Source organism: Mycteria americana, chromosome 2 (genome assembly GCF_035582795.1).
Source record: "Mycteria americana isolate JAX WOST 10 ecotype Jacksonville Zoo and Gardens chromosome 2, USCA_MyAme_1.0, whole genome shotgun sequence".
Lineage (NCBI taxonomy): Eukaryota > Metazoa > Chordata > Aves > Ciconiiformes > Ciconiidae > Mycteria > Mycteria americana.
Genome location: NC_134366.1, coordinates 11938305 through 11964336, shown reverse-complemented (window position 1 = coordinate 11964336; position 26032 = coordinate 11938305). Strand labels below are relative to the sequence as shown.

At 38.2% G+C, this 26032-nt stretch overlaps 1 protein-coding gene across 8 annotated transcripts in view; it reads right to left on the bottom strand.

The window, feature by feature from the left end:
- Nucleotides 1–26032, bottom strand: part of ZMYND11 (zinc finger MYND-type containing 11) — a 116216-nt gene that overhangs the window by 60383 nt on the left and 29801 nt on the right. For all 8 annotated transcript variants that reach the window (XM_075492409.1, XM_075492407.1, XM_075492408.1 and 5 more), the window contains one exon: nt 2401–2535. In XM_075492409.1, coding sequence (XP_075348524.1) covers nt 2401–2516 — 116 coding nt within the window. In that variant the 5' untranslated portion in view covers nt 2517–2535. The remainder of the gene's footprint in view (nt 1–2400; nt 2536–26032) is intronic.

Genomic DNA, 26032 nt, shown 5'->3' with positions numbered 1-26032 from the left:
TCATAAATCATCTTTTCAACTTGTGAAGTTCTCTGAAAGTACACATTTATCATCCACTATATGACACAGTAGGATGACTGTCACTTACCTTAAACATGCATTTATAAAAAAAGATTATCTTGCTGTTTTTCTGTATTCTTACTCAGGAATAAGACATGCTTCCATAAATTTCATTGCCATTATTACTTGCAAATAGTTGTAATATGCAAAGCCACTCTTTCAGTCAATCCCAAGAGATATTAACACTTCTGAAAAATGTTACTAATCCAAGTATGAGAATCCTCCCTTTAGCTCCAACTATGTATGCATGCTCATAATTTTCACTTTTGACCACTGTTTGGTTTTGATCTTTCTTATTATTCATACATTTGCCTATGTGCCCGGACATTGATTGATCTTTTAAGGAATTGCAGTTGTACTTGACTAAATGATCTTTGAGTCTGGAAGAATACATCAGCTGCTCAGTTTTCACCAGAAGAGATATTCTGATGCCCTGCAAATTTCAGAACTTTATTCTGAATATTATGTAATATGCATACTCATTTACTAAGTCATCTGTGTTTCTTCATCAATGACTAGTACCATAAAGCAACTCAAAGGTCTTTATCTATTCCTTGACAAAAGTTATCTCCTTAAAATATCATATCATAGAAACTAGATCTCTGTTCATCACTCTTGTCACTGATGTGCATGTGGAGCATTTACAATGTCCAAGCACTTTTTAGATTACTCTTCACTGCTAACACCTTGCACATCTTTCTCAAAGTACAAAAGCTGCTTGCATCTCTGTTTAGTCACTTATTTTCCTTCTGATTAGAGATGAGTCATACAATCTGGATCTAGACTGTTTTTTTAAAAAATCAAACTACCCTTCAGTTACCAAGACCAGTACTTCTTTTTCTAGTATCTAATTACTTGTTTTCTCAACCTTGTTTGTAACGACAGGATTTGTCTTACCTAACTTTACCCAGCTAAATGTTGTTCGCACTATCTTAAAATAGGCATCTCTCATAAGAGTGGGATGAATCCCCAGCTAGACATGCCTGTCTCCCTTTATTACATACAAAAAAAGCATAAACAGCTAACAAACTCAGCTAATATATGGCCTGGAGCAAGTAATTTGAAATGTTAAAATGGAAAGTGTATAGCATTAGTTTACCCATTTGTCTCCTTGGAGACATGATGCAAATATATATGCTTTAAAGCATTCTGAAACTCAAAAATGAAATTTCCTAAAATACAATCTCCTTCTCAAGCCTGTTTGGAACTCTCTGTCTCTGGGAAGGTGCTTTTCAGTTTAATGGTACATTTTCCTTTGTTGTAGGAGCCAGGTACACACTAATTCATTTGGGACATCATCTTTTTTCTTTCTCCGGTTTATTGTTCACTGTGTTTGGAGAACCTGAACTGTTACACTTTGTCCACTTACAAAGCCAGTTTTGCCTGTTACTTCCACCCCAGAGCTTCCAAACTCTGTCAGTGGACCACGGTATAAAGATTTTCACTTTGCTAGTCACCTGCACTGTTTATAACTCTCCCCTTTTAGCGGTCTCTGGCCTCATTATCAGTTCACATTGGTTCTGGCAACTGAAGACTTGCCAACTGGTTACTTTTGCTCTTTTAAATTATTCGTATTGATTACTTTGACAAATGTGATGTACATGTTGGCCTGGAAATGCAGACAAACCAGAGAGGGGCACAAAACCTCCCTCAGTTTTTATTACAGTGGCTACTTCAAGTTATCTGAAAAGGTATTTTAATATTGTAGACCTTTTTACATATTGCAAGCTCCACAGAACAAACAATATATATTTCTCTGTGTATACAGCACCTAATACATTTTGAAGAATATTTTAATATTAACAATAGTATTAGGCATAGGTGGTAATCATCTCATGTCTTCTTTAATAGCATCCTATGCTCACCTCAGCAAATATGGCTTCTTACTTGTTTGAGCAACCTAACACTTCAGGCTTATCTTCGCCTTCTGGAAGAGTTCTCCACTGGCCTATCACATTTTCCTAAAGAATTAGATTATTTATTGCCCTTTTCTCCTTAACTGTTATACCTAATTCTTGTATTTTGACCAAGCTACCAAGTGAGTACAACTCTGACATACTAAACACAGTTCAAGTACTATAAATATTGCATATTTCCTAAAGACACTTATACAAAACAAATACAGGGTAAGATCTCAATTCAATGGATTAAACCTCACTTTAGGATCTTTAGGTGCTCAGTTCTAGAAGGTTTTTTTTTTATAATTAGATAATTAGTAACACAGAAGTGCATGTAACTGTTTCACAGTTTCTCACAATGTTTACTGTCTCTGTTTCCCAGGGCTTTTAATAGCATCAACCTTCCCCCTCATCAAGACTTTTTTTGGAACGGATCACTTACTTTGTAATACGGTCAATGTTAGCAATTTGCTTCTGGTTCCGGATTATTTCTATAGCTGCCCAAAGATGCTGGATAGCCTTTGTATCTGCCTGTCGTCTCTTCGTTAAGCGTGCCATGACCTGTTTACTTGGCCAGCTGCAGCCGATAAATAAAAAAAATACACCAAAAAGTTAATCATGAATTATGAAATGGATTACATGATGATCATATTGCAATAAATATGATTACAAGGAAAATTTTGTTAACCTATAGCAATTCAATTTGTATACAGCAGCATGTTTTCTTATGCTTAAAGAGCAGTAAAAAGCAAAAAAATGTAGTTTACAAGAACCCCTTTCACATCACATAATCTATACAGAAGACAAAAGGCGAGCAGTACAAATTATCAAATCAATAGCAAATTACTTAACTTAGCAAAGTGGTTATGAAAAGTCACTTAGTTCACATCTCAGTTCCCTAAAATTTGGTAAAAAGCAGAAGCTATCCTAGCCTGAAACTTCTACAGCCTCCTGCATTGCCCGAAACCCTTAAAAAGGGTGCGTGGTGCTCGACTACATCACATGGTGTAAGCATGAACTCTGACAGAGAAAAAGCTGGACCCACAGTTTAGCATACAATGTAGTTCTCAGAGTATTACTTTCCTATTTTTATCATTTACAACTATTAAAAAAAATCCATTCTATGAGCAGAAACTAGAAGTATTTTTTCATGGAAGATAAATATTTAAAAAAATATTTTGGAGCAATTCCATTTTCTGTAACATGCTAAAACCCAACAGGACCAAAGTGCTTCTGATGGCATTTACCCATCTAACCAACCCTGAACGGGAACATAATGAGCATCTGGCTTTGTTTACAAATTTTCCAAAAGCTCGAGGCAATGAGTACAGATAAGCCATAAATCGCCTACAGCTCTACTACAGGCACAGAATCCCTTTTTAAAAGCTTAACGATGCATTTTGATCACTAAATAACTTTCTTCCAGTGCCACCACTTTCTCAATGAAAAAAATGACTGATTTATGACTGCTACCAAGGTCTATAATTTATTTTAGAGCTCTGTCCTCAAAATGAACTCTGTGGATGCACGCAGATACTTGTAGCTAGCAGAATATTAACTTCAGTAACCCAAAATAATATAAAAAATGCAAAAACATTACACCATCTGTGCAATGTTAAAGATGGGAATTTAAGCATTAAAAGTGTCCCTCCTCTCAAATTCAGAAAAATTAAACAGATTCGAGTATTCCATCAGTTGCAGCAATGTAGTTTTCAAGTCCATGGGACCTACAGGTACTTGTCAAAGAGAGCTGTCAAGTTTCAGATCCGATATTAGCTCAGCAACGCTCACTTACTCTGCAGGTGTAATGAAGTGCAACGTTCTATTATTAAGGAGAAGAAATGATTTAACAGCATTATACTTAACATTATGTAGCCCATTAAAAAAAAAAAAAAGAAAAAAAAGACGATGTGAAGTGATACGTGCACATCCAGGTGTGTGAGGCACCTCTGGCTGCTGGAGATAGCACGGAAGGGCAGAACAGAGCGGCGCTGGCGGAGACACGGTGTAGTCACACATCAACCCCACATTTCTGCTTTATAAATCTCTTCCCGCTGGGATTTAAAGCAAGGGCAACTGGGTGGATCTCCCAGAAAAGAAAGGCCAAGAATACATTTTTGAGGGAAGTATAAGAGGGAATATAACAGACATACAGCTAAGAGTGACAGCCAGTAGATAGCATCGCCTAAGAATGATTCAGAGAAAGAAAGCCTCTGTTGGGAATAGTGGGAAAAGACACTGCATCCCTGTAAGCTCCTTTGCATTCATTTCACAGAACATGAGGCCATTACAAGTAAAAAAAACCCTCCTAATTTGTAAGAGAAACATATGATTATTTGTATAATTTAATTCTTATGGGAAAATAGACCTGTAAAATGCAAAAAAAGGTTAGACACTAACACAAAAAAAGGATAATCTTTACAGCCCTATTGTCTTAGCATAAAACTCCTTTCCTAGCACAGAACTGACTAAAAGTGAAATAATTCTTTTTATTCTAGCTCTCTACAAACTATCTGCTTTAAAAGCTGTTAACTGATATGGCAGTCGACAGGCCAGCCACAGAGCCTCTTACGCAGTATCATGTCCACATGTGAGGATCAAGGAGGAAACACTCATCCTTCTCGACCCTGATATCAGTGTGAAACAACAGACCAGTTCTCAGTTTATTTTGTAATAAATGAAGTGGGTCCTGTTATCCCAAGTACTTTAAAAATAACCGTTATTTTTGGCAGCCTGGCATATGGCTGCTGGTGTGAGAGCCGCACTCAGCGTGCCTGGCAGAGGTGGGAGGAGGTGGTTTTCTCTCACACCCCTGCCACGCCTGGGCCCGAGGGCCCCAGCACAGGGCAGGGCCCCAGGCAACCCATCTGCTACCTCAGCGTGGCCTCATGTCCCCGCTGTGCAACCGAAGGAAAGGCTGACCTTTGGGGCTAAGGAATTCCCTCTTGTGTCTCCAGGGCGGGAGAAGAAGCCCATGTCCGAGACAGGGAGAGGGAGAGTGAAGGATGGCTGTAATTACGAGTTCCTGAAGCCCTGTGGTTGCAGAGCTGCACCTAAGATGGCTGCCAGCGGACAGAGGAAGACCTCTCCCCACAAAGGCTTGACGGGCTCCCCGTTTCCTTTGGAGTGTGCTTTTGGAACAAATTTCCCAACCACCCCCCTGCCCCATCCTTATCACGCTTTGTTGGCTTGGAGCATGCAAACGCTATGCCCTATGCCATGGCTAACTCCAACCCACACTACAGGCATGCACCTCCCAGGGCCCAGCCGCTACAGGGAGGTCACTCCATGGGACCAGACTGGACCTGGTCTGAAGTAACCCCCCCAAAACGCAGCTGGTGCGGATGCCTGCCCAAACTGCTCCCTCCCGGCTGGTCCCCTGCTCCCCGCCACTGCTCACACAGGCACAGCCATGGCTCTTCCCCCCTGTTTGTCTGGAAATAAAAGCAGTAAGAGTTCTGACACATGGGACACAGCAATCACACGTTTTCTGTTCTGTTCCTTCTTGTGTTTTTTTTGTAATATACAATAATTTTAGCAGGTGTTCTGCCTTCAAAGAATATACATTTCATTTTTATAGCTTTGGTTTACTATTTAAGGGCACTTTTGTTAAACTCAAGAGTTGACACTCCACTATTGAAAGAGCAGTTCTTACACACCACACTTCCAAAAATATAAAAATAGTTGGGTTTTTTTTTCCAAAAAGCCCAGACCACTTTAGCATTATTTTCATCTTTTAATTGCATGGTGTAGAAGAAATAGAGAGCCTTTTTGCATTAAAGAAAAAGATTAAAAGATTGTGGCATATTTCTTGCCGTTCATTGCAGTCACTCTTCCTCCATGGTAAAACTAACCACAACAGTCTACTCCCTGCATTCCTGCAAAAATAGAAGCAGTTTTCTATATTATTATAAAATCTTAAAGATAACTTGTATCAGACTGTTAATAGTTCATAAAACGCTTTGGAGTGCTACTTCCAAGCAACAGAAAATGCTCCCAGTGCTTCAACACGCACAACTTATTCATGCAAATAATAGTTTAAAGTTTAATGGGAAACATATTTGATTCTTAAATCTATATTTATCACTCCTGATTATTTGCTTATGTGCGGGTGCACACACACACACGCAAGAAAACAAGCATAGACATCCAGTGCATGTGAGTACGTGTAAGAATCTATGGCATAGAGGTTAAATACCGAAACAGGCTGATTCATCCATGCAGTGTTTTAAAGAAGTTAAGTCTCCAGAGACTCTTTAAAACCACAATACTGAAATGTACATTTACATATAAATGCTTGAAGATGTTTTTCATCCCCCTCTTTCGTTATAGCATTCATTTCAATATCCTGGAAAGAAAAACTAAAAGCTGAAGTAAACATTAATTTCCGACGTGTGATCTGCCTGCCATCATGTTTGTTTAGCAATGGTATCCCCTGTCCATACAAAATTATTTGATCATGCCATTTCTGTCATGTTCTGCTAGCAAGTTACGGTAGGATGCAGCTTCTTGGAGAAAGGTTGGCAAACAAAAGATGGCTAAAAGTCTAAGAATTTGTATCAGCAGAATGTGTCTTAGGTTTTGTAGACATCCATGGGACCTGCAGAATATAAGAAGGATTCCACTAATAAATGAATTTTTGTGTGGCTGTCGTGCCAGGTCACACACTTCCATCACACGCTCACTCACACAGGGCCCAAAGCAAATAATTTATCTTCTCAATTTTCAACTCTCTAAGTGTTCCTCAGTGCAATCTGAGTAAGGTTTTACTATATTTTATATTTTAAATCCCTCTTGAATGTCCTATGTACGACATTTCCAAAAGTACACCACTTTATTGTACACAACTTTCCTCCAGAGCTAAATGTTACCCACATTTCTTACAGGCAGGCTCAACAAACTGCACTTTATCTTGTGAATACACACAGCATGGCTTATCTTCTCAAAGCTCATAGCAAAGCATGCATTGCCATGCGGTGGCAATGTTACAGCAGTGGCAAACCAGACTTACTGTCAAAACAGCAAGGCTACTAGTCGTTAGACACACACTTGGCCAAATCAAATGCTGTACAGCTGTCTGTTGCAATAGTAGTGGATATGGAAATCTGCACTGCAAGTCAAAATAAACAAAAATCACCTTGCAGCATGTCTAGGGATGTAGCCCAAGGAACCTCCTGACATGCTGCTTGCATCCAATTTAGCAGATAGTATCAGGTACTAAGTTTAGCTAGAAACTCTCCCTACAGACAGAAACAACTGAAAGGTAGTCAAATCTTGCCATGCTTTAGCTGTTAAATACCATCATCCAAGCAAAATACGATGCTTCTGAAAATTTAACTAATGAATTGGACTTTGCACTGAAGCAGACGGTGTTGCAGTTGGGTGCTGCTGCTCTGATGGGAGCTGCTAATTAAGAGCTGACAAGTAGTAGCTTGTTAAATCTCCTGTTCGTACTTCGCTGTAAGTGAGGCTACCTGTGGCGCTCATCCCTTTCAGTGCAAAGTCAAACAGGTTAAACTTCATCCCTGCTATTAGCCACCATTTGGCTGAGATTTGGTATGCAGTTAATTGCAATGGAAAGACAGTTTAAGAAGTTGATCCTTGCCCCTGCTCAGCTGCTAGTTTCTGCCTTTCAGCCCCGCATCCCTGGGGCTTGCTATTATTTCTTCCACACCACACAGTGAAAAGATTTCAGGCTCAACAGGAGGAAGAAGCTAGGCTCAATCCTAGTTTTTGTGCCTTTCATGCTGTGAGACTGGCTGACTTTGGGCAGTTAGGAAACTTGGACACAGCCTTAGCTTCATATTTATATGCACATTATAATATGGGCTCTAGTATTTCTTAAAGTGTAACTTTTTATAGTAAGCATAAAACTGTATATAACAGCAGTACAAGCAGTTCCAAATGTTTAGTGCTTTGTTCTTGTATTAAATAGGAGTTTTCTGTTCAAATCCAGATTACAAATTTGAGAGCTGATGTAGAGTTTGGGTCCCTGGACTTTATACAGGTCTTTGTTGTACTCTGAAGTTCTGCACGTTTATAGTTCACGATTTAAACTGCTTTTAAAACGTATCTTTCATCACCAGTTTAGTGGGAGGAAAAACTCTTTAGTCTTCCCCTCCTAGAACAACTGAGAGCAAAAGTGGTAACTAGCCTATTTTTACATATGGAAGGTGCGCGTGAAAGTGTTTTCAATGAGCAGCAGTGAAGGTCATGCATGGGGGGAAAAACAAGAGAAAGTTTAACTTCAGGTCTGCCTTCCAGATCTAGCGATCCAAAAGTGTGGGGAGTAGCTGCTAGGGTGAGGACAAAGCTTTTGGCAAGAGTAATCCCACATTTTGCTTACCATTCACTTGTCTTCCTGAGTGTGCAATACTACGAGCACAAACTCGGATTAGCTGGGCACCTGGCAGCAGGAGACCCTCTTTTGCAAGAGTGCAGGTTATCAGAAATGCAGATTTTGCATACAAAGTAGTTTTCAAAAGTTTAAGAATCAGCAAGTGTTTTGGTATCATTAGATATTTATTCTGGACTTAATCCCAATCCACTAAAATCAACAAATGCCTTTCTGCTGACTTTCCAGGGTTTTGGAGTAAACTTTTCAACTGCTGACTGCTCTTCCACATCCTCACAACGAAAAACTTAGGGAGGTGTTCAATGACGTTAGTGAAGTTGAAAGATGTAACAAAGGCTTGTGGCTGAAACAGGCAAAATTTCTTTGTTAATTAAACTAAACTCAGAAAATTAGACTATGAATTAATAAAAGTTACCAAATTCTTCAGTGCACCTTTTTGTATTAAAAGATTAGTTCATGCTGTAGTAATGCTGTCATTTTGGAAGTTATTAAACTACAGAAGATTTTTGGATGTTGAATGTATGTCATTCCTAATGAAAATCTTTTCATTTCACTGTTAGATTAAGGTGCACACGGTCTATTCAAAAGAGATGTTTATTAGCATAGTATCCTAAATATTTCACATGTGCAAGTGAAGTAATTGTGCTGTTACACGCAACCCCACCTTTTGCATTTCCTGATTGCTAGGTTTTTAACCTTGACGTCATGCAACTTTTTGAGTGAGGTTTTGCATAGCTCCATAAAGTGCAGTACAGACAGAAAACAGGACTACACGAATACAAAACTGTAGTGTTCTGCTTCTTTCTCTCTGCAATTTAATTTTTTTTCCAACTTCAGCATGCAGAATACAGGAAAGCTTTTGCTATTACCTTGTGCCATTCCAAGATGGCAGTGAGCCACTGTAGAAATCAGAGCCAAGGACAGTACAGAATTAAAGGTCCCAAGAATACTTTTACTACACAGATGTGTAAGCTCTATTTGAATCCCTGACATTGCATTTACTTCATTTGTATTGTATTTCATTCAAAATGATTAAGTAAGTGTCCTTCACTGAGGCTAAGGCATATGATACTTGAATTTTAAGCTCAGATATTCTGAATCATCAGTGTACAAATAGTAGAACTCCCTTTCTTTTTCTTTCAAAACCAAACCTGGACTTCCTTGTTCAATTAACTCACCCTGCTAGAGAGAACTTGACACAAATGTTGAGGCATCAGCTCAAAAGAAAATTTCCAAGAAAGTGTAAGTATAAGTCAGTGTAAATGGAGTATAACAAAACCTGAGATGAAGCATCAGCAACAGCTGCAGTGAAAGACGGAATAATAGCCATACACCCCAAACAAAGGCTGTCAAAGTGGTTTTGTTTGCTACCTAATACAAATATATGTACATATGCTACCTAATACAAATATAGGGCTAAAATGTGATTCTGTATTCTGCTGCGCCTCCAGCCAACCCCAGTCTGGAATTTCACAGACAATAGCAAATGCCGTCCCAAAAATTGGAAGGAAACTATCCTTTGTTCTCGTCTGGCAGAAATCACTGAATAAAACTTTATCTAGCAAAGTAAGTTTGGAGAAGAGAACACAACTGCCAAAGAAAGTAATATAGTCAAAAGGGCTGAAAGCAAAGAGCCAAATCTGTTACTAGCAATGTAGCGACCATCAACTTCTTTCAGTTGACTACATTTTTTTTGGTAATGGTCATCATGTTTTACTCCAGGTAATGTGCCTAGGTAAGCTGGAGCACATAATATATTTTCTGCTAAAGATTTGTCTCAATACAATTTTTCATGTGTACAGGTTCCACATTCATTTTTTTAAAATAAGCAGTATTTTCCTTAGTATTTCAACTTTTAATAGGATTAAATACATGGAGAATATTTAATTTTTTATAGCTAGTAACAAAATTAACAGTTACATAGGAATATCAAGAACCACACGAGTTTTTGTTTACATGAGAAAATACCACCACTGAAAATGTATACACTGTTAATGCATTTAGCAAACTTCTGAATGAACGCAATTTCAATTAAAAAAACAATTTAGTGTGGTTTGGCTAAGGCTTAGTTAATGAAATGAAGCTACACTAAATAAAGAGTTTCCACAATGGAGCTTGCACTAGTATAAATTGCTTTAAAAAATATGGTTCTTGTAAAGTGATGCAACATTCTCATGAAGATAAGCTTTAGCTGCCATAGTAACAAAGCCCTTTATTTCAGGATGATGATACACTAGTATTAAAGAGCCTTTAAGTTGTTCATCTCCAGAAGACTACTCTTCTTTGTGCAAAGACATTTTCTATACAAAAGACAGTCCAACTCGACTAACTTCAACATCACTAAATAATAGATGGCTCATACGAGGTGTAGAAGATCATCCCACACACTTCTTATCTCCTACCATGGCTGAAAAATAATGAGTTCTCTTCAGATTTGTTTACTTAGGGAGTTATCCAAAATATTACTAGCACCCAAATTGCTATCAGGGTCCGCTGTATGAATGCAGAGACACACGGACACACAAGCAAGTTACACACCCATGCCTTGATATAAGAGGCTTGACCTAACACGTTTTACCTTCCATTTGCCACAGACTAAGAGCATGAAGAGTGTCAGTTACAGAAGATTAAGTGACACGTGGAGACAGGCTCATGTTCTGAAGCCATGCTGCACGCTAATACGGGCTTTCTGTGGTTTAACTACACCCACTACCAACTTCCGTATTTTCCAAAGCAGCCTAAAGCTAAAGCACAGAAAGATGCTCGAGGAGAATCCATGGAAGGAGTTAACGCCTAATGAGCAGTCTGAGCTACTTCCCCATGTAGACAAGCCCTTAGTAAATAGATGCTTCCTGTCCACTCGCTTGGCTGTAGCGAGCAGAGATGATTAATGCAGCTATGCGTCCTGACAGGCTCCAACGCTCACTTGGTCGTAAAAGGGGGAAAACCATGGCCAAAGAAGGCTGATGGTGAGAGCTGGAATTTCAGTTTGGATGATAAGTAGATGCCACTTTGATTCTGCAACTCTTCCTAATAAAAGTGAGAGGTGGAAGACATCTCAGAAATTGCTAAGAAATGTAAATGAGAACAGTATCTCGTTCTCCAAAAGCAAGCTTTTGATCATCATCTTCCTTTCTGTTCCAAAAGCTAAGGAGCTTGGTTATTCTGTAAGCCTCAACTAAACTGATGCAATATATTTCTCTGTCAGTAAGTAAGGTATAATAAAAAAGGTATGATGACATAAATAAACAAATGATTTTTCATGGTATATTAGCAGGGAATGTAATTCCACATAAAGTCAGTTTTGCACTAAACAATAAGAAAAAGACATACATTTTCCAGGTCAAAGAATTAGGAATGTACGGAAAAGAGCTAAATCATGAAAAAATGTAAATTCATTGCAGATTATGTAAGAGAAATGTATGTAAAATAAGGAGATGATGTTGACTTTTTGCAGCATAACGTGAGATTCCAAATTGCTGATTTTTCTTCTCTTTCTCTGAACTACACACAACTGACAGTATCTTTAAAGTACAAATTGTGATTCTGCTGCTAGCAATGGGACTTAAACCTTAGATGTTTGTAAAAACTATTCCTCCACCAGGCTGCATTTTTATTGACAAAAGGAAGCTGAATCAATTTTTGTTGCTCCTTAACAAAAATGAAGACTGCCTGAACTTGTTTCTTTCAAAGCTATTCTCTTTGGCCTCTCCCTCTCTATAAATAAAAGCACAACTACGCAACTTCTAAAACTGCTCAGATATTGAATTATTTGCAAGTCAGTGTGTTAGGCAGGCGTGACCACTTTCCTCCCGAAGTCAGGGCACGAGCAGCATTGGCCCAGAGGAGACTTTCTCTTGTCAACAGTCATCTCGGGGAAAGTTGATACTATATAAAGAAAACAAGTGCAATTCTGAACCAGCTAAGGTTTCCAAACTGAAGCTCCTTCAAGCCCAAAATGTCTGGGCTCACCCTTGGAAACCTTCAGAAATATGTTCAGAACTTACAGAGTTAAAATACATTGATCTGTAATGCAGGTAAGATGAGCCAAAGATAATCACTGCCAAAGCTTACAGGCTTTTACAGCATTAATCAAAAGAAACTTTAAGGCAGGGAGAGGATCAGATTGTAATATCTGAGCTTTAGATCCTGTTTCTGAAATTCAAGGCGAATGTCAGAAATAATGGACCTGAAAGTTTCATGCAACGCTCCCCCAGCTGTGGGACAGTTCATCAAAACAAGAGCAACAGAATCATATACTGTAGAACTGGAAATCTTTCCGCAAGTCCTCACCTTGCTTGGTTTTCTTCTCTCTGTTTTTTAGAGAATGTATTTCTCAGGTTGGGCATAGACATCTGGCTTAAAAGTACACTCTGAAGTATATTTGGAGCGTATGGTCTCTCTTTCATTGGCAGTACCCAAACTCACTAATTATACACATTCCAATAAAGCTTTTCTCTCATCCTGCCCCAAACCATGTCTATCATCGCTCCTTAGTGAAGCCTTAATCCCTATCCATTTCAAAGGTCCACTTTGATTTTTTTTCCATTGACATTTCACATTTTTTTTATACCTCAAAAGCAGGTAATTTATTTTGTTTGCACTTTCTTCCTTCAGATTGCCCTCAGCTCTCCCCCCAAAACGTTCATGTCTGGACAAGGACGAAGCGTGCCTAGAGGACAATTTACAGACATGTGAGAACAGCAGTTTTCATGAAAACCAATGTACAGTGATAAACAACTGCATTCATAGCTAAACAAAGCCTTAAGTGGAAAACAGCTGAGTATAATCGTGATCCTTTTCTTTTTATCTTTGCTGCAAAAGTTGATAAATGAAAAGTGGAAAAATGATAAAGTAAGTTTCAAAACCACAAACTTTATAAAGAGAAACTTTAAAAGCCAAAAAAATATTCAAAGAAATAAAGATCTTCCAAAGAAAGCGGTCAGGTGATGAAAATATGTCGCCACTACTTCAGATAACACCAGTTTCTCAGGAAACCTGCTAACAGCTGACATCAAGAAAACTCTGCCATACCATTGCAGGTTAGCATTTCCTTCCTATAAGTTGTTTAAAAGAGACAGGAGTGAGGACAGGAGGAATATATCACTTCATTTTCTAACTAGCTCTTGGTGTGGCTGATGGCGTGGGGGAGGTTGGCAAATAGGCTTTTCTGGCATAGATTTTTTTCCCAATGCCATACATGCTATCTTGCATTGCAGTCTCAAATTTGTTGAGCTGTTTCTTTCAAAGATGGTGGTGGGAGCTCTAGTGTGATCTCTTTTGATACATTTTCTATTACCTATGACTTTCAGATGCTTCCAACTCTTTATTTCTCATCTTCTCTTACCTGAAGCCAACTTACAACATGTCTTTATTTTTTAATGTAGAGAATTCTTCTCAAGGATTTTCCTGGACTGTGGGTGAACTGAATTATGCACTTTTTAAATACTGAAAATCCATTTCACATCAGCATGATTCTTGCATTTTATATCTGCTCTGTATTACTTCCATGGGAAACTTATTACTTTGACCAATGGTTTGCTATTATATTCATTTGCACGTCCATGGCATATGCTAGAGCTACAGGTCAGACAGAAGAAAGAGGTCTCTGCAGCTCTGCAAGACTATGATACTTCTCACTTGCAAAATTATGTTCTGCCTCTCCCGTGGAAGGTGCATCCGAAACCTATTTCTTCAAGCACTGATGATGATGGTGATGACATAGAGCAGATTACAAAGGCCCTTTAGGGAGGAAATTACTTCCTGAACACTCAAGAGCTCTTCCTGCTGTATCATTATCTAGGGCTGAGGTTTATTAAAAGCAACAGGACCACACTGTTCTCAGCCATTTCCTTCAGACACAGAAACATAGGATTAATAATTTTGTCAGAAGAAGTAGGACTTAATTTTTCAGATTATTTAAGCTATTCTACTGCCAACATTTGGCTGTTTTTTTATTTTACTCCTTTAACATGAATGCGGATGAATAAGCCAGAGCTCTGACACAGAGACTTATCCCTACAGGGTGAGGGAAATTCATGAAAGTGCAGGACATGACTGAATAGCATGCCAGCCCTGTGGCTACCAACAGAAGTTAAAGCCCAGAAAAATTAACTAATCCTACCATCAACCTAACATAAACTTCAGAAAATGTCAATCACAAAATACAGCTTCCTACTGTGATTTCTGCAAAAATCTTTTCTGCCTAACCCAAAGAAAATGAACGCAAGAGTATCATAACTTTATGGTGTTACAACAAAGGGCAAGTCTGTTGACTTGAAGCTTGGATTTGCAATATAATATTCTGCAGGAAACAGAAAAATGTTAAAGAGTTCTGGCAGTCTTTCCAATCAATGTCTTATTTTGTCATGTGGTGTTCTTTCAACCTAGGCAGAGGACCTGGAGTCCACTGTGCTGCTGAAGCACCTGCCCAGAACGACTCCATTTGTGACGCCTGATGCTGAACGAGGCGTTTAACTCCGGGCTACTTCACCAAGCACTAGAAACCACCTGAAGCACAGTCTAACATTTCATCACCCTCTTAAGCTGCTCGCTGTCCTACAGAACCGAACCCAAAGTGGAAACAGAGAGGTTCATTTGTTCATGACAGAGTTTTTGAAGCTGGATTACCAGATTGCTTGATTTCAGACAGTTACTCCTTAGGAAAGTGGTTATTTTGTTGCAGGGGTGTAACTTTTATTCTCAGGTAAGTCAATCCATTAATTAAGAAAACCAAGTCTAAATTTGGGTAGTGATTTACATTAATAGTAGTGATTTCCTTACAGGCTTACATACATATTTCTTTTTGGTACACTTCTAAATGGTTTAGAGTGTGCTCAGCCCCTATTTCTATTTCACTTGTTCATGCCTGTTTCATAAAGGTTTAATTTTATTTTTCATTTTGCTTTCTTGAGTATGACATGACATAAAGCAAGACTATGAGAGCTTCTTTTACTTTGAGGAGCAAGGTTTCTTTGTTTCAGTGATACCAAGGCCCCGGTGGGTGCCCACAGTTGAAGTGATGAACACCTTGTTCTACCCTATACCATGAAATCTGAGATGTTTTTCACTGTTTTCACCTCCATTAACAGAAAGAGAATGTGTCTGTCCAAGCAATGATATATGCTGAAGAAAAAACGTAGGGAATCTTGAATTGGTCATTTTAAAGGGAAGAAGGACCATAGTATTGTTTTTAGCCATTTCACATCTATTCTTCCAGTGCTGAGAGATTCTGACTTTTACCACCTTCTTTCTGTTGAAGATAGTCTGCTATTTTATTTTTAAACATGAGATTTCCTACTAAAACCATTTGTGGGTTTACAATCTTCACTGAGCTCCAACAACAGAAAAAAACTCCATTTGGGGAGACTTTTCAGGCAGTGTTTGTGTGGGGCTGCCAGCACAGCCGTCACCCATGGTTCAAAGCACTAGTTTAATTAAACTGACCACAAGAAATTTTACTCCCCAGTCTAGCAGCATGGTTGTTAAACCAGACGCTGTCCTCTCTTCGTTACGGTTCGTGCCCCTTCTGCAGCCTTCGAGTGTAACTGTTTCGGTGTGCTAAAGAAGACACTGACATTCATGTCAGTCTCTGGATTGCAGCTTCTGAGTTTATGACAGATGGGAAACCAACAGAGGAGTTAAAATCCTGTGAATCCACACACAGCTTATAGCCAGTAGCCATCTGGCTGGGGATCTACATAATACCACGAGAGGATGACAAAAAAAAAAAAAAAAGACAAAAAAAAGGCAGTTACATTTGCATTTCCATTTCTCTTCCCCTTCTTTGTGCTTCCTGTTTTGAATATACTTAATAATCGCATTACCAATCATCTTTCAACTATTTCATACAGGTTAAACAACTACAGTATTTTCTTACTAGCACTTTCCACACACACAAAAAAATTCGGTATTAGGCAAAAAGTCCAACACATGACAACATATAACATTTGTCTATGGTAGGTAACAGCCAAACAGGCAGCATTTAATAAAAGCGTAAGCATTTGAGGAGAGAACAGAGAATGGAAAGCACCTAGAAACCCCATTCAGCAGCACTGCCAGTTGCTCTCTAACAACAATTCAAGGCAGACGTTGTAACACAGGGCCCCTAAATTATAATTACTTGGGAAAAAAATGTGGCCAACAAAAGTTACCTAACCTGTTCAGAGTAGAAAGCAGCTATTTACCTCCAAAATGTGCTGGGAAGGCTGAAAATCTGGTTTTCAAAGGAAAAAGTATAAGCTTCATTAACACCCCCTTTTGCACAGCAGTGTCTCCTGCTAGCTAGAGCCAGGAAACAAGGAAACAGGCAAACCTTCTTTAAAGACAAAAACCACTGCTCACCTCAACCTGCTGAAATGTTCAGCTAGGCATTTTCAACCTGTATCTATGTGTTTGTTGGGGTTTTAGTTTTCTGAAAAGAGCAGATTTCTGATGTAAAGAAAGAGTAGAGCCACTAGACCAAGAATTCTTTCCCCTGCGTGCCATGTTGCAAAAACGAGAGCATATTAAGCAACTCGAGAACAGGAAATAACACTGACAAACAAACTGATATTCTTTCCATAGCGTGGTCGCTCAGAGGAGGACATCTGAAACTTCATCTCCCCAAATCAAGAAATGTTTATTCTAGTTTTGGCAAGGCTGCTGAATGCTTGTGTACTCCTTCTAGTCCAACTGTTTTATGATCCTTTCAGTGAAGCAGACAGACACACTAGAGCAGAAATGAACATTGAGCTGAAAATTTTTTTAATAAAGCTCTCCTTCTAAAAATGTTGTTTTATTGGTACCAAGACAGTTTGTGGAAATACACCAGTTCTAACTGACATGTATGTGGGAATGTACCTTAGATCCCTTCACCTCATCTGGAGAGGTGGTACCATAGGTGAACACTGTAGAAGCTCCAGCTATATAGCCAGTGTCCTATAGCGAGTCTGTTATTTTGTTAGTGTAACCTCCAACATGAGCGAGAGATTGGAAAAACCGGATTAAATACAGACATCTATTTCTGAGCTAATCACTCTACGCTCCCCTCGCACTTGACATGATCTACTCAGTGCAACAATTCATCTTGTTGTGAAGCAGACATCACAAATAGGTCAGATGAATTAAGCCCTAAAATTAACCACTTCTCTCCACGGAAGATAAAGTGAGATTAGGATGACTGGTTCATGTGGCTGGACTTAAATCACACACACTCCGCTCTGGCTGTCTTTTTAACCAATGCCTACACCTACCTAGTTTAAAGTCCTGCCTGAAATGGAATTTCTTACATCTCAGCTAAGGGCTCTAGCCACCATATTATTGGGTTTTGTGTTACTTTGCCTTTTTTGGATGAAAAATTTCATCGATATGTTTTCAGTTTCCATATGGACATCTTTGAATAACTGAAGATATCTTATTTACCCCATCTGTTTAAAGTCAAGAAAGGCAGTTGTGTTTTTCATTGAGAAAGGCTTAAATAACTGCAATTTTTCCCTCAAAAATAAAAAATAGAGAAATTTCAATTATAACTCCAGTATTATCATCACAATTCTAGTAAAATGGCTGATTAATGGCAATGTCTGACATATATTCTAATTTTCAATGTGAATAATGTATATTTTGAATTAAGTTTTTTGTGACAGATTGAGTTTTTAATTAAGAAAAAATTGCAGTGTAAGACATTTTTTCATTTTTCTTGCAAGAAGTGTATTTTTTATAAATGTGGCTATCTAGCCAGATAAAGTGAAACTGCAAAAGCATAGCTGTAGCATTTTCTTCGGTGTTTTATGACAATACCTTGATCAAATAGCAATTGAGCTAAGAAAGAAAATTAATATTCTTACTTACTTCAGGAGACTAACTTTTGCTGACTTTGACTCCTAGGTCACAAGGCGTTCTGTTTATTGCAGATCAGTAGTACCTTCATTTAAAATAAAACTACAAATTTTTCATCCCTTTTTATAACTTTGTGGCCTTTGTCCTCAATACCATATCACTACTGGAACCATCATCTCATCCTCCTGACATTCTCAGCATTCAGCTAATCAAATTTATTTGGTTACTCTGAGTTTGATTTCTATATGCACTGAATGCAACTGCCTCCAAACAGTTTAAGAAGTGCAATAAAAAAAAGCTGCAACTATAAGTAGTGGAAATTTTCAACACTGATGTCTCTGTCTTCAACAATTCAAAACAAATGCCTCCCTTTCTTCCAAGAGTTCCTTCAATTTGACCTTGACTTTTATGGACTTCACAGGCAGTTATAAAATGGAATGTAAAATAAATAAAAATGTTGAAACCACAGGTAAAACGTCCCTTCCCAGAGAAGCGGTACGTGGAACTACATCCCATGGGCCAGTGAGCAGCCCACCGAGGAGTCACCCTGCTCACAGGCGATGATGCCCCAGTCCCTTCAAGGACTCCTCTTTACAGAGGGTGCTGGAAAAGCAGCTCAGAACATTTAGGATTCATCTGACACTATAATTCAAACCTTCAGCCTCGGAAGCTGTCTTTATCTCTTTCTGTGATTTATTAAGGGTTAACAGGATGTTCTTCTACCTGTTAAAACATGTTACTCTTTCCTAATGAGCTACATAAAAAGAAACTACCTAAATTCCTTCCTAGAGGTTTTACTTACAAAGGAGGGACTCATATATGATTCAACTCTGCATATACTCCTCATTGCATTTTAAATAAAAGATTTTAACTTCAGCAGTTGCTATTTAGAGTAAATTTCAGAAATAAAAAAATAAAGCAAAAATCAGATATAAAATACAATTCTGTTTTTACCTCAAAAGATATTGCCTATTTCCACACATTCGGTTCTTATCTTACTACTGCTTATAAATTGAGGAATTTTTTGCATGAACTATAACAACTGATTTACAAAATAGAGTTGAATTAAATCCCAAAGTAACATGTAAAAACTGTTCAAATTCACTTCTATTTGATGGTGGATCGTGCAATTTTGTGCTTTTGCAGCTAGCAGCACCACATCACCAGGCTCTTCTCTTTCAGACTGTGATGGTGTCATTCAATACAGCAGCACAGAAAAGCAGGGCAACGTTCTGTGCAAGCGTTTGATACGATAGGATGAAATACAGAAGACTGTATCCTATCCCTAACGATTGCCAGTAGCAATGCTTCAAAAAAATTAGACGCTACAAATACCCACAATGAACCTTGCTAATTGCAGAAGGCTTTGCAGGTGACAGAGAGGAACTAGGTCTTTCCAGATGCTCACAGGTAATGTGCTTATGTCTTAAATCATGAGGTTTGATTACCCTTCTCTAAGCATGCTTTGCTGCCACTGTTATTAGCCTTTATATCATCAAGACCTTTTTGAAAATTGAACCACTATATTTAACTATATGACCTCCACAATGAATTCTATAGGCTAAATGCACACTGTCTGAAAACACTAGTTATACCTTATAAAATTACAAGCTACTCTCAAATATCCAATTTCCTGATCTTGTTTTATGAAGCTGGAAAAGGGGAAAACAACACAACCTGATCATTTCTCCTCTTATTTCACATTACTATGTATCTCAAAACTACTTTTTTTTACTATTTCCAAAACAAAGAGAATATATCCCCATCCCACTCCTGTCATCTCACAGACAAGACCTGCTACTCCTCTCTATACTATTTAGTAGTCCTACACTTTATAGGACTTTGAAAAATTTAAATTTTATAGGCTGAAACCATTAACTCTTTATCTCTTCTTCAGTTTTTGGGCTCTCTCTTATGGTTGCCAACTGCAGCAAGATGACTTCCCGATACAACACTTTAATCCAAACCCCTCCAGTAGGACCACAGAGGAATGAAAAGGAGTTCCAGAGCTGGTTTTTTCCCCTTCAGCTATTCTCTTTAAGAGTTATGGATTTTTCTTTACTCTTTGAAAACATCTGTGTGAAATTACCCACACAACAGTAATCCTAACAAAACCAAGATTTATTAAAACAAAGAGAAAATGGAATTAAAACAAAATAAATTGTTTGCTTAACATAGCTGAATTTACAATTCTCATAAGTTAAATTAGATAAGGCATAAACCAGATAAGCTTAACTTCAGATAAAAAAGAAAAAAAATGAATCCTGTAGTTTATCCTTTGAAATTAAATATCCTTTCTGACCACACCAGTCAGCCTGTCAATGCCGCTTGCTGCTTGGAGACCAACAATTCCCTCTTTTGTCTCCCACAGATATGCTTAATAAACCCCAGTTCAGATTTCCTAAACACTTTTCCGAAGACAAAAAAATGGGCTTTGGTAAACAGTTTCAGTCTCCATCTCTGAGGACTTACACCACCGAGGAGACGAAAAGCCTTAATTATGATTTATGACTGCCTTTTCAAGGTTTATGACCCAGCTCAAATGTTGCCTTTTGCTAACCATCTTGGCTGGCTCTATCTAGGTTTTGGCTAGACCCATGGGCAAACCTCACCTAAAGTAGATCCTTTTCTCTTCCACTTGTCACAAGCAATGAATTATAGACAAGAGCTAAGGCTTGCTCTTACCATCAGCTACACCGCAAAACAAAGTCCAACGGACCTTTAAAAAACAATCAGTCTTGGCTGATTTCTCAAATGACAGATTGTTCTTTGTTTCTGCCTTTATGTGTTTTTGGACTCACATATACATAGTTTTTGCTTGAGTACGCTGTGTCATTTAGCGGGTGGTATTTCCCTGATATAAGAAGAGTATGACTCTTGGACAGCTATAATAAAAACTGATCTGTAAGAGAAACTTTTGCCACTTTGGAAGTATAATGAAAATGGCAGGCATGTTCCTTCTCACACACAACCATGGATGCAAGCATGCTAGCAAATATGGCTTAGATAAGCTGAACTTCTTTCCATTAAGCAAATAAAATAAAGACAAACTGAAAACAGTCCCGCTGAACAGCCTCCACACTGGGACACGTATGAATACAGAAGTACCAGAAGAACGAGTTGAGCAGTGGTGATCAGATCACACCTGCACCCTGCGTTACTAACTCAGTGTAACTCTTCTCAATCTAGAGCATGGTCTAAGCCATTCTCAACCCTTTATTCTTCACCCTTTCCAATAAATTTGAAATAAGGAAAAAAAAAAAAAACCCAGACAAGAAACCCCAAAGGCATGAAAGTAATGGAGATATTATTACAGAGGTACTTAACAATATCCACATAGGCTTGTCTGATGTGGTAGAGTCCAGCACTAAACCAGGACTACTGTAGGCAGGCAAGAAAAAGAAGCAATCATGACTCGAAAGCAGATTCCTATAGGAGAAGGTTAGCTTGTGACTCCCAGAGTTGGAACTATGTCACATACCATTTTTTGATATAACAGGATGCTTGGAAGAAACCCTTCAGCAGCAGGAATTCAGGGTGCCGCTGAACTTAGGTTCCCTAAAGCCAAAAGCAAATGAACTGTGATCTGAGATCTGTTCAACAGAACATTATATTAATTTAATTATTTTTTTTTAGTTATGAAATAATACATAGGACAGTCTTTCCAAACTCCAAATCAAGTTAATTTCATTCATTACGAGGCACATAGTTACTCAAACATTCAATTAAAATAACCTTACAGAACTGCATTTAAATTGTATCATCACTCTGACGAAATCCAAAGCAAAACATAAAATAAAGGTCAAACTGGAGAACACTATGGAGCAAGTTAATACCCATGAAAAATGAGCACAAGAAAAACAAAACTATTCCCCAGTGAAAAATGGTAGCAGAGGATGTGAGAAGGGATGTTATTCCTCTCCTTTATTGCTGCTCATCTAACAGAAGAAAAGCCAGAGAAAAGGAACTTCAACATTTGTAATGGTGACAGAAAAAGACAACTCTGCCTTACCACATAACAAGGAAAGAAAGAGTTAAAAAAGACGGTGCATGACCACAATAGGACCTCACTGCTTGCACATCTCTCTCTCAAGCCCTAGGACACAAAACCCCTGCTATACGCAATTTTATTTTTTTTAGTTTGTTCGACAGTTTCTTACAAGGAAATAATTTTGTAATTGACTTAAGGCAAGGATTCCTTCTTAAAAACAACCAGAAAAAATCTTAATGCTTTGGTAATCTCTCTCTTAATCCTCTCTATACATATCACTGGAAAAGACTTCAAAAACTGATTAATCCAAAGATAATTATACTCAACTGTTCCCCAAAGAGGAATAAAAATGTACTGGAACTCAGCTAATATGCAACGTCTTCCTTAAAGAAATAAATTACTTAAATATTCTTTCAAAAAGCTTTCAGATGCATATATTGATAATATCAATAAAAGTTAATGAATCTCACCTAAAAATCTCCAGTAGATTCCTTTCAAAAGAAAGTTTTTCTTAATTTTATAGAGTTTCTGCACATACTTGAGATGAGTCTAAGAATCTACCAAAGCATTTAATTATTTCTAATGTAAAAATGTTTAGATAGCATGCCTGTATCTGTGAGGACAAGAAACTGCCCTCCTTGTTTTTACAGGAAAAGCATGTAATGTATTAGCCATAAATTAGCATGATACTTTGTGTAGTAACCATGAAAAATCAACCTTGATACAAAATTGGAATTATTCAGAAATATATTAATTTTAGATCCTGACCTTCTGGCTACCACTGCAGCGGAATACAATTAACACTCTTCTGAGGCTCCCACAATGTATATTCAAAGAGGTTTTTTATGACTAAGTGATATATGAAACGATACAAGGGAACTCTTTGAAGTACTGCATAGTAACAAAACATTGAAAAACAGTATCTGCTGTGTTTGCACACAAATATTCTGCATAAGTAATGCCGAGCTAAACATACCACCAGGATAGATTTTCTTTACAGGTGGTGAATTTGGACAGACATTATTGTCCCTACATTAAAAAGCACGACAGAATGGCAGAAGTCTGTTAACAAGGTAATGGTTCAGAATCACGGTTTGTCTTCAGTGAGGACAGAGCATATTTTAAAGACTCATTAAAATACTAGTGTCAGAAAGGTAGCTGGAGTTTTGATAGTTATCCACTACTTGAGGTGGCTCCTAGTACAGTGGGAGTTGGGGCCACATTTCAGGGGTATGTAGGTATGTACCAATGCTGCTAAACATGCTGAGATTTCTTTTTTTTTTTAAAGCCCAAGTAATTTTAATTTCATTAACTGAATTACCCTATTGCCAAATACCCAACACAAAGTGATTAACAGTTGTGAACGTGCACCTAGGTTCTGTAGAAGCATTTATGGATCGCTGTAGGATAACCAACAGATGTACAACTCAAAACAAATATTTGTAAAGTCTCTGGCTTGGTATTTACAGTCATTTACCTGAGTTAAAACAGGACCTTTTGATACTTGGCCCTCCAAATTAAAGGTGTGATTCACCAGGGCACTTGACTACAACATGGTTTACCTGGAATTCAGAGAACCCTCAGCAGCCCCCTGCATGGCAAAAAGACGTTCCCCACCGGCACTGGACCTGCTCACGGACAGCGCAGGCTAGGGAGTGCTTAGCTGCCCTGCTGGAGTGGTGCCAGTTGCATGAATAATTAAATATTTATTCTCACGGGATTCAAACCCTCAAATCCTAGAGAGCTGCACACTCCCTAAGGTTAGAAACCTGGTGTCTGTGTGCCTCGCTTATCCACCAAATGCAAAAGCTTAAGATCATACTAGGCAAGAAAAACTAACTCTCCCGTACATTACAGAAACCTCCAGTGAAACTATATTCATCCCTGTGATATTGTCCATTGGTTTGCAACTGGAATTTCATTTTCCCTCATCCCTAAGTAAGGAAGAATTAAAATTACAGTGTTTTTTATTTTTACTGAGCACAGAAAGCAAAATTCTTATAAAAACAGATTTTCATAAAAAACATACATATGTCAATTTTCACAAAAGAATCAGAAGGGAAATTATGTACTACATTTTCTTAATACATTATGCCTCCAGTGACCTTCAGCTCTGACGAAAACTGGCACCACTCATTTTTTTAATTACTAACACAAAGCTCTGGATTAGTTAAAGAGCTTATCAGCTCTTCAGTACTTCAAACACGTTGTTAAAGGCAAAAATGTAAATAGTCTTCATTCACAACATTTTAAACGCAAAAGGTGACAATTCTCACGATGGCACTGTAAGAAAGCAGTGGCAACAGCATACAGTGGTTTTGAATTACACCAGGGCAGAAGCTGGCATGTCCAAACCAGTCTGAGAGGGAAGGAGACAGTTGTGAGATGCCCACCACCACCACACAAGAGCATAAAGACAAACACGAAAAGAAAGGCTCTTATTGACGCATGCCTGGCGAAGGAGAGGCCTCGCAAGGACAGGGCGTAAGATGGTGAGCGCTCCTCGGGCAGGTCCCCACGAGAGGGGGAGCGCAACATGCTTTTGTTGGAGACAGCATGGCATGACTGTCCTCAAAAGGCAGCATGATGATGGGGATGGTAACAGGAGCTGCACACAGATAGAAACTGGCAGAAGAAGTATTCTATGGGATGACTCAGGCTAATTCCAAGAGAAAATGTTATCCTCCACCGCTGTATCAGGCAGCTCATGGCCACAAGATGATTCCACTGCAAAATCCCACAGTTCAAACCATAAATGGATGTATTTGGCCAATACACTCAGTACTGGGCTTGCCATAGGATAGACAGCTAGCTCTAAGTTACTAAGCATTATCCAAAAAACAGAAAAATATTTAATTTCCAAAGCTCATAGATAACCCTTCCAGAAAAGATACTAAGACTGGATGACTGAGTAGCTCATTTTCTCTAGTGTAGTTCCTAGTACCCTAAAGAAGTTGGATTTTTTTGTTAGATCTCCTGAAGAACTTCAAAACCCTGCCTACAATCTAAAGCAGGGGGAGTTGAGGCTTTGAAAGGTTAAAGGGCTTGCCCAAGATCTGTAAATAGCAAAGACAAATCTCCAAGCTCCATCTCTCCTCCTGTTCTTCCCTTACTCCACCATCACAAATCAGATATAATCCTGCACCAGAGCTTTATCCCAGGGATTACAGAAATTATTTTAAAAGACTGCATATAGGAAAAATACATAAATCAAAAGTTCTGGCATGAATTCTAAATAATTCAGTTTTAAGAAAAGCAGCATTTCAGTTCAATTCTCAGCTCCAGTTATATTCCCTCTCCTAAAAACCAAGAAACTCATTTCAAAACAACCAAGATGAATAAACACTCTTTTCAGTAGAGCAGCAAATCAGGTAGATGGACATCTTAAAGACACATGTTCAAAGTTTCACATCTCATCACTGCCTACAGCCCTCAAGTTTCAATCCTGACAACAGTCAATAGCTTTTATGAATAAGCATGTTCTGGAAGAGACGCTGGACTACGTGGCTGGATAAACAGGCAGATAAGATGGCAGAGAAATACAAAACATTAAACATCCATTTACGACAGGTATCAGCCCGGGAGCTTGCAGTAATGTTTATGCAGATAAGAAAAAAGATCAAAAAGAAAGCTATGCAAGTAGTTTGGTTCTATTATTTATTACAAGATTTTGGCTTTGTAAATATAAATCAAATACAAATGTACAGCACTGCTAAGGAAATAAATTATATTTGATATCTATACATTAATACATTCCAGTAAACCAGACTAAGGAACAAATCTAGTCATAATTCAGTCAAGAATCTGTACAGAACCATACTATCAAATTCCTATGGTATGTGAAGAACAAAACAAGTTTAAGCAATACAGTTCTTCAAATCATATCAAAAGCAAAATGACTGCAAACTCCTA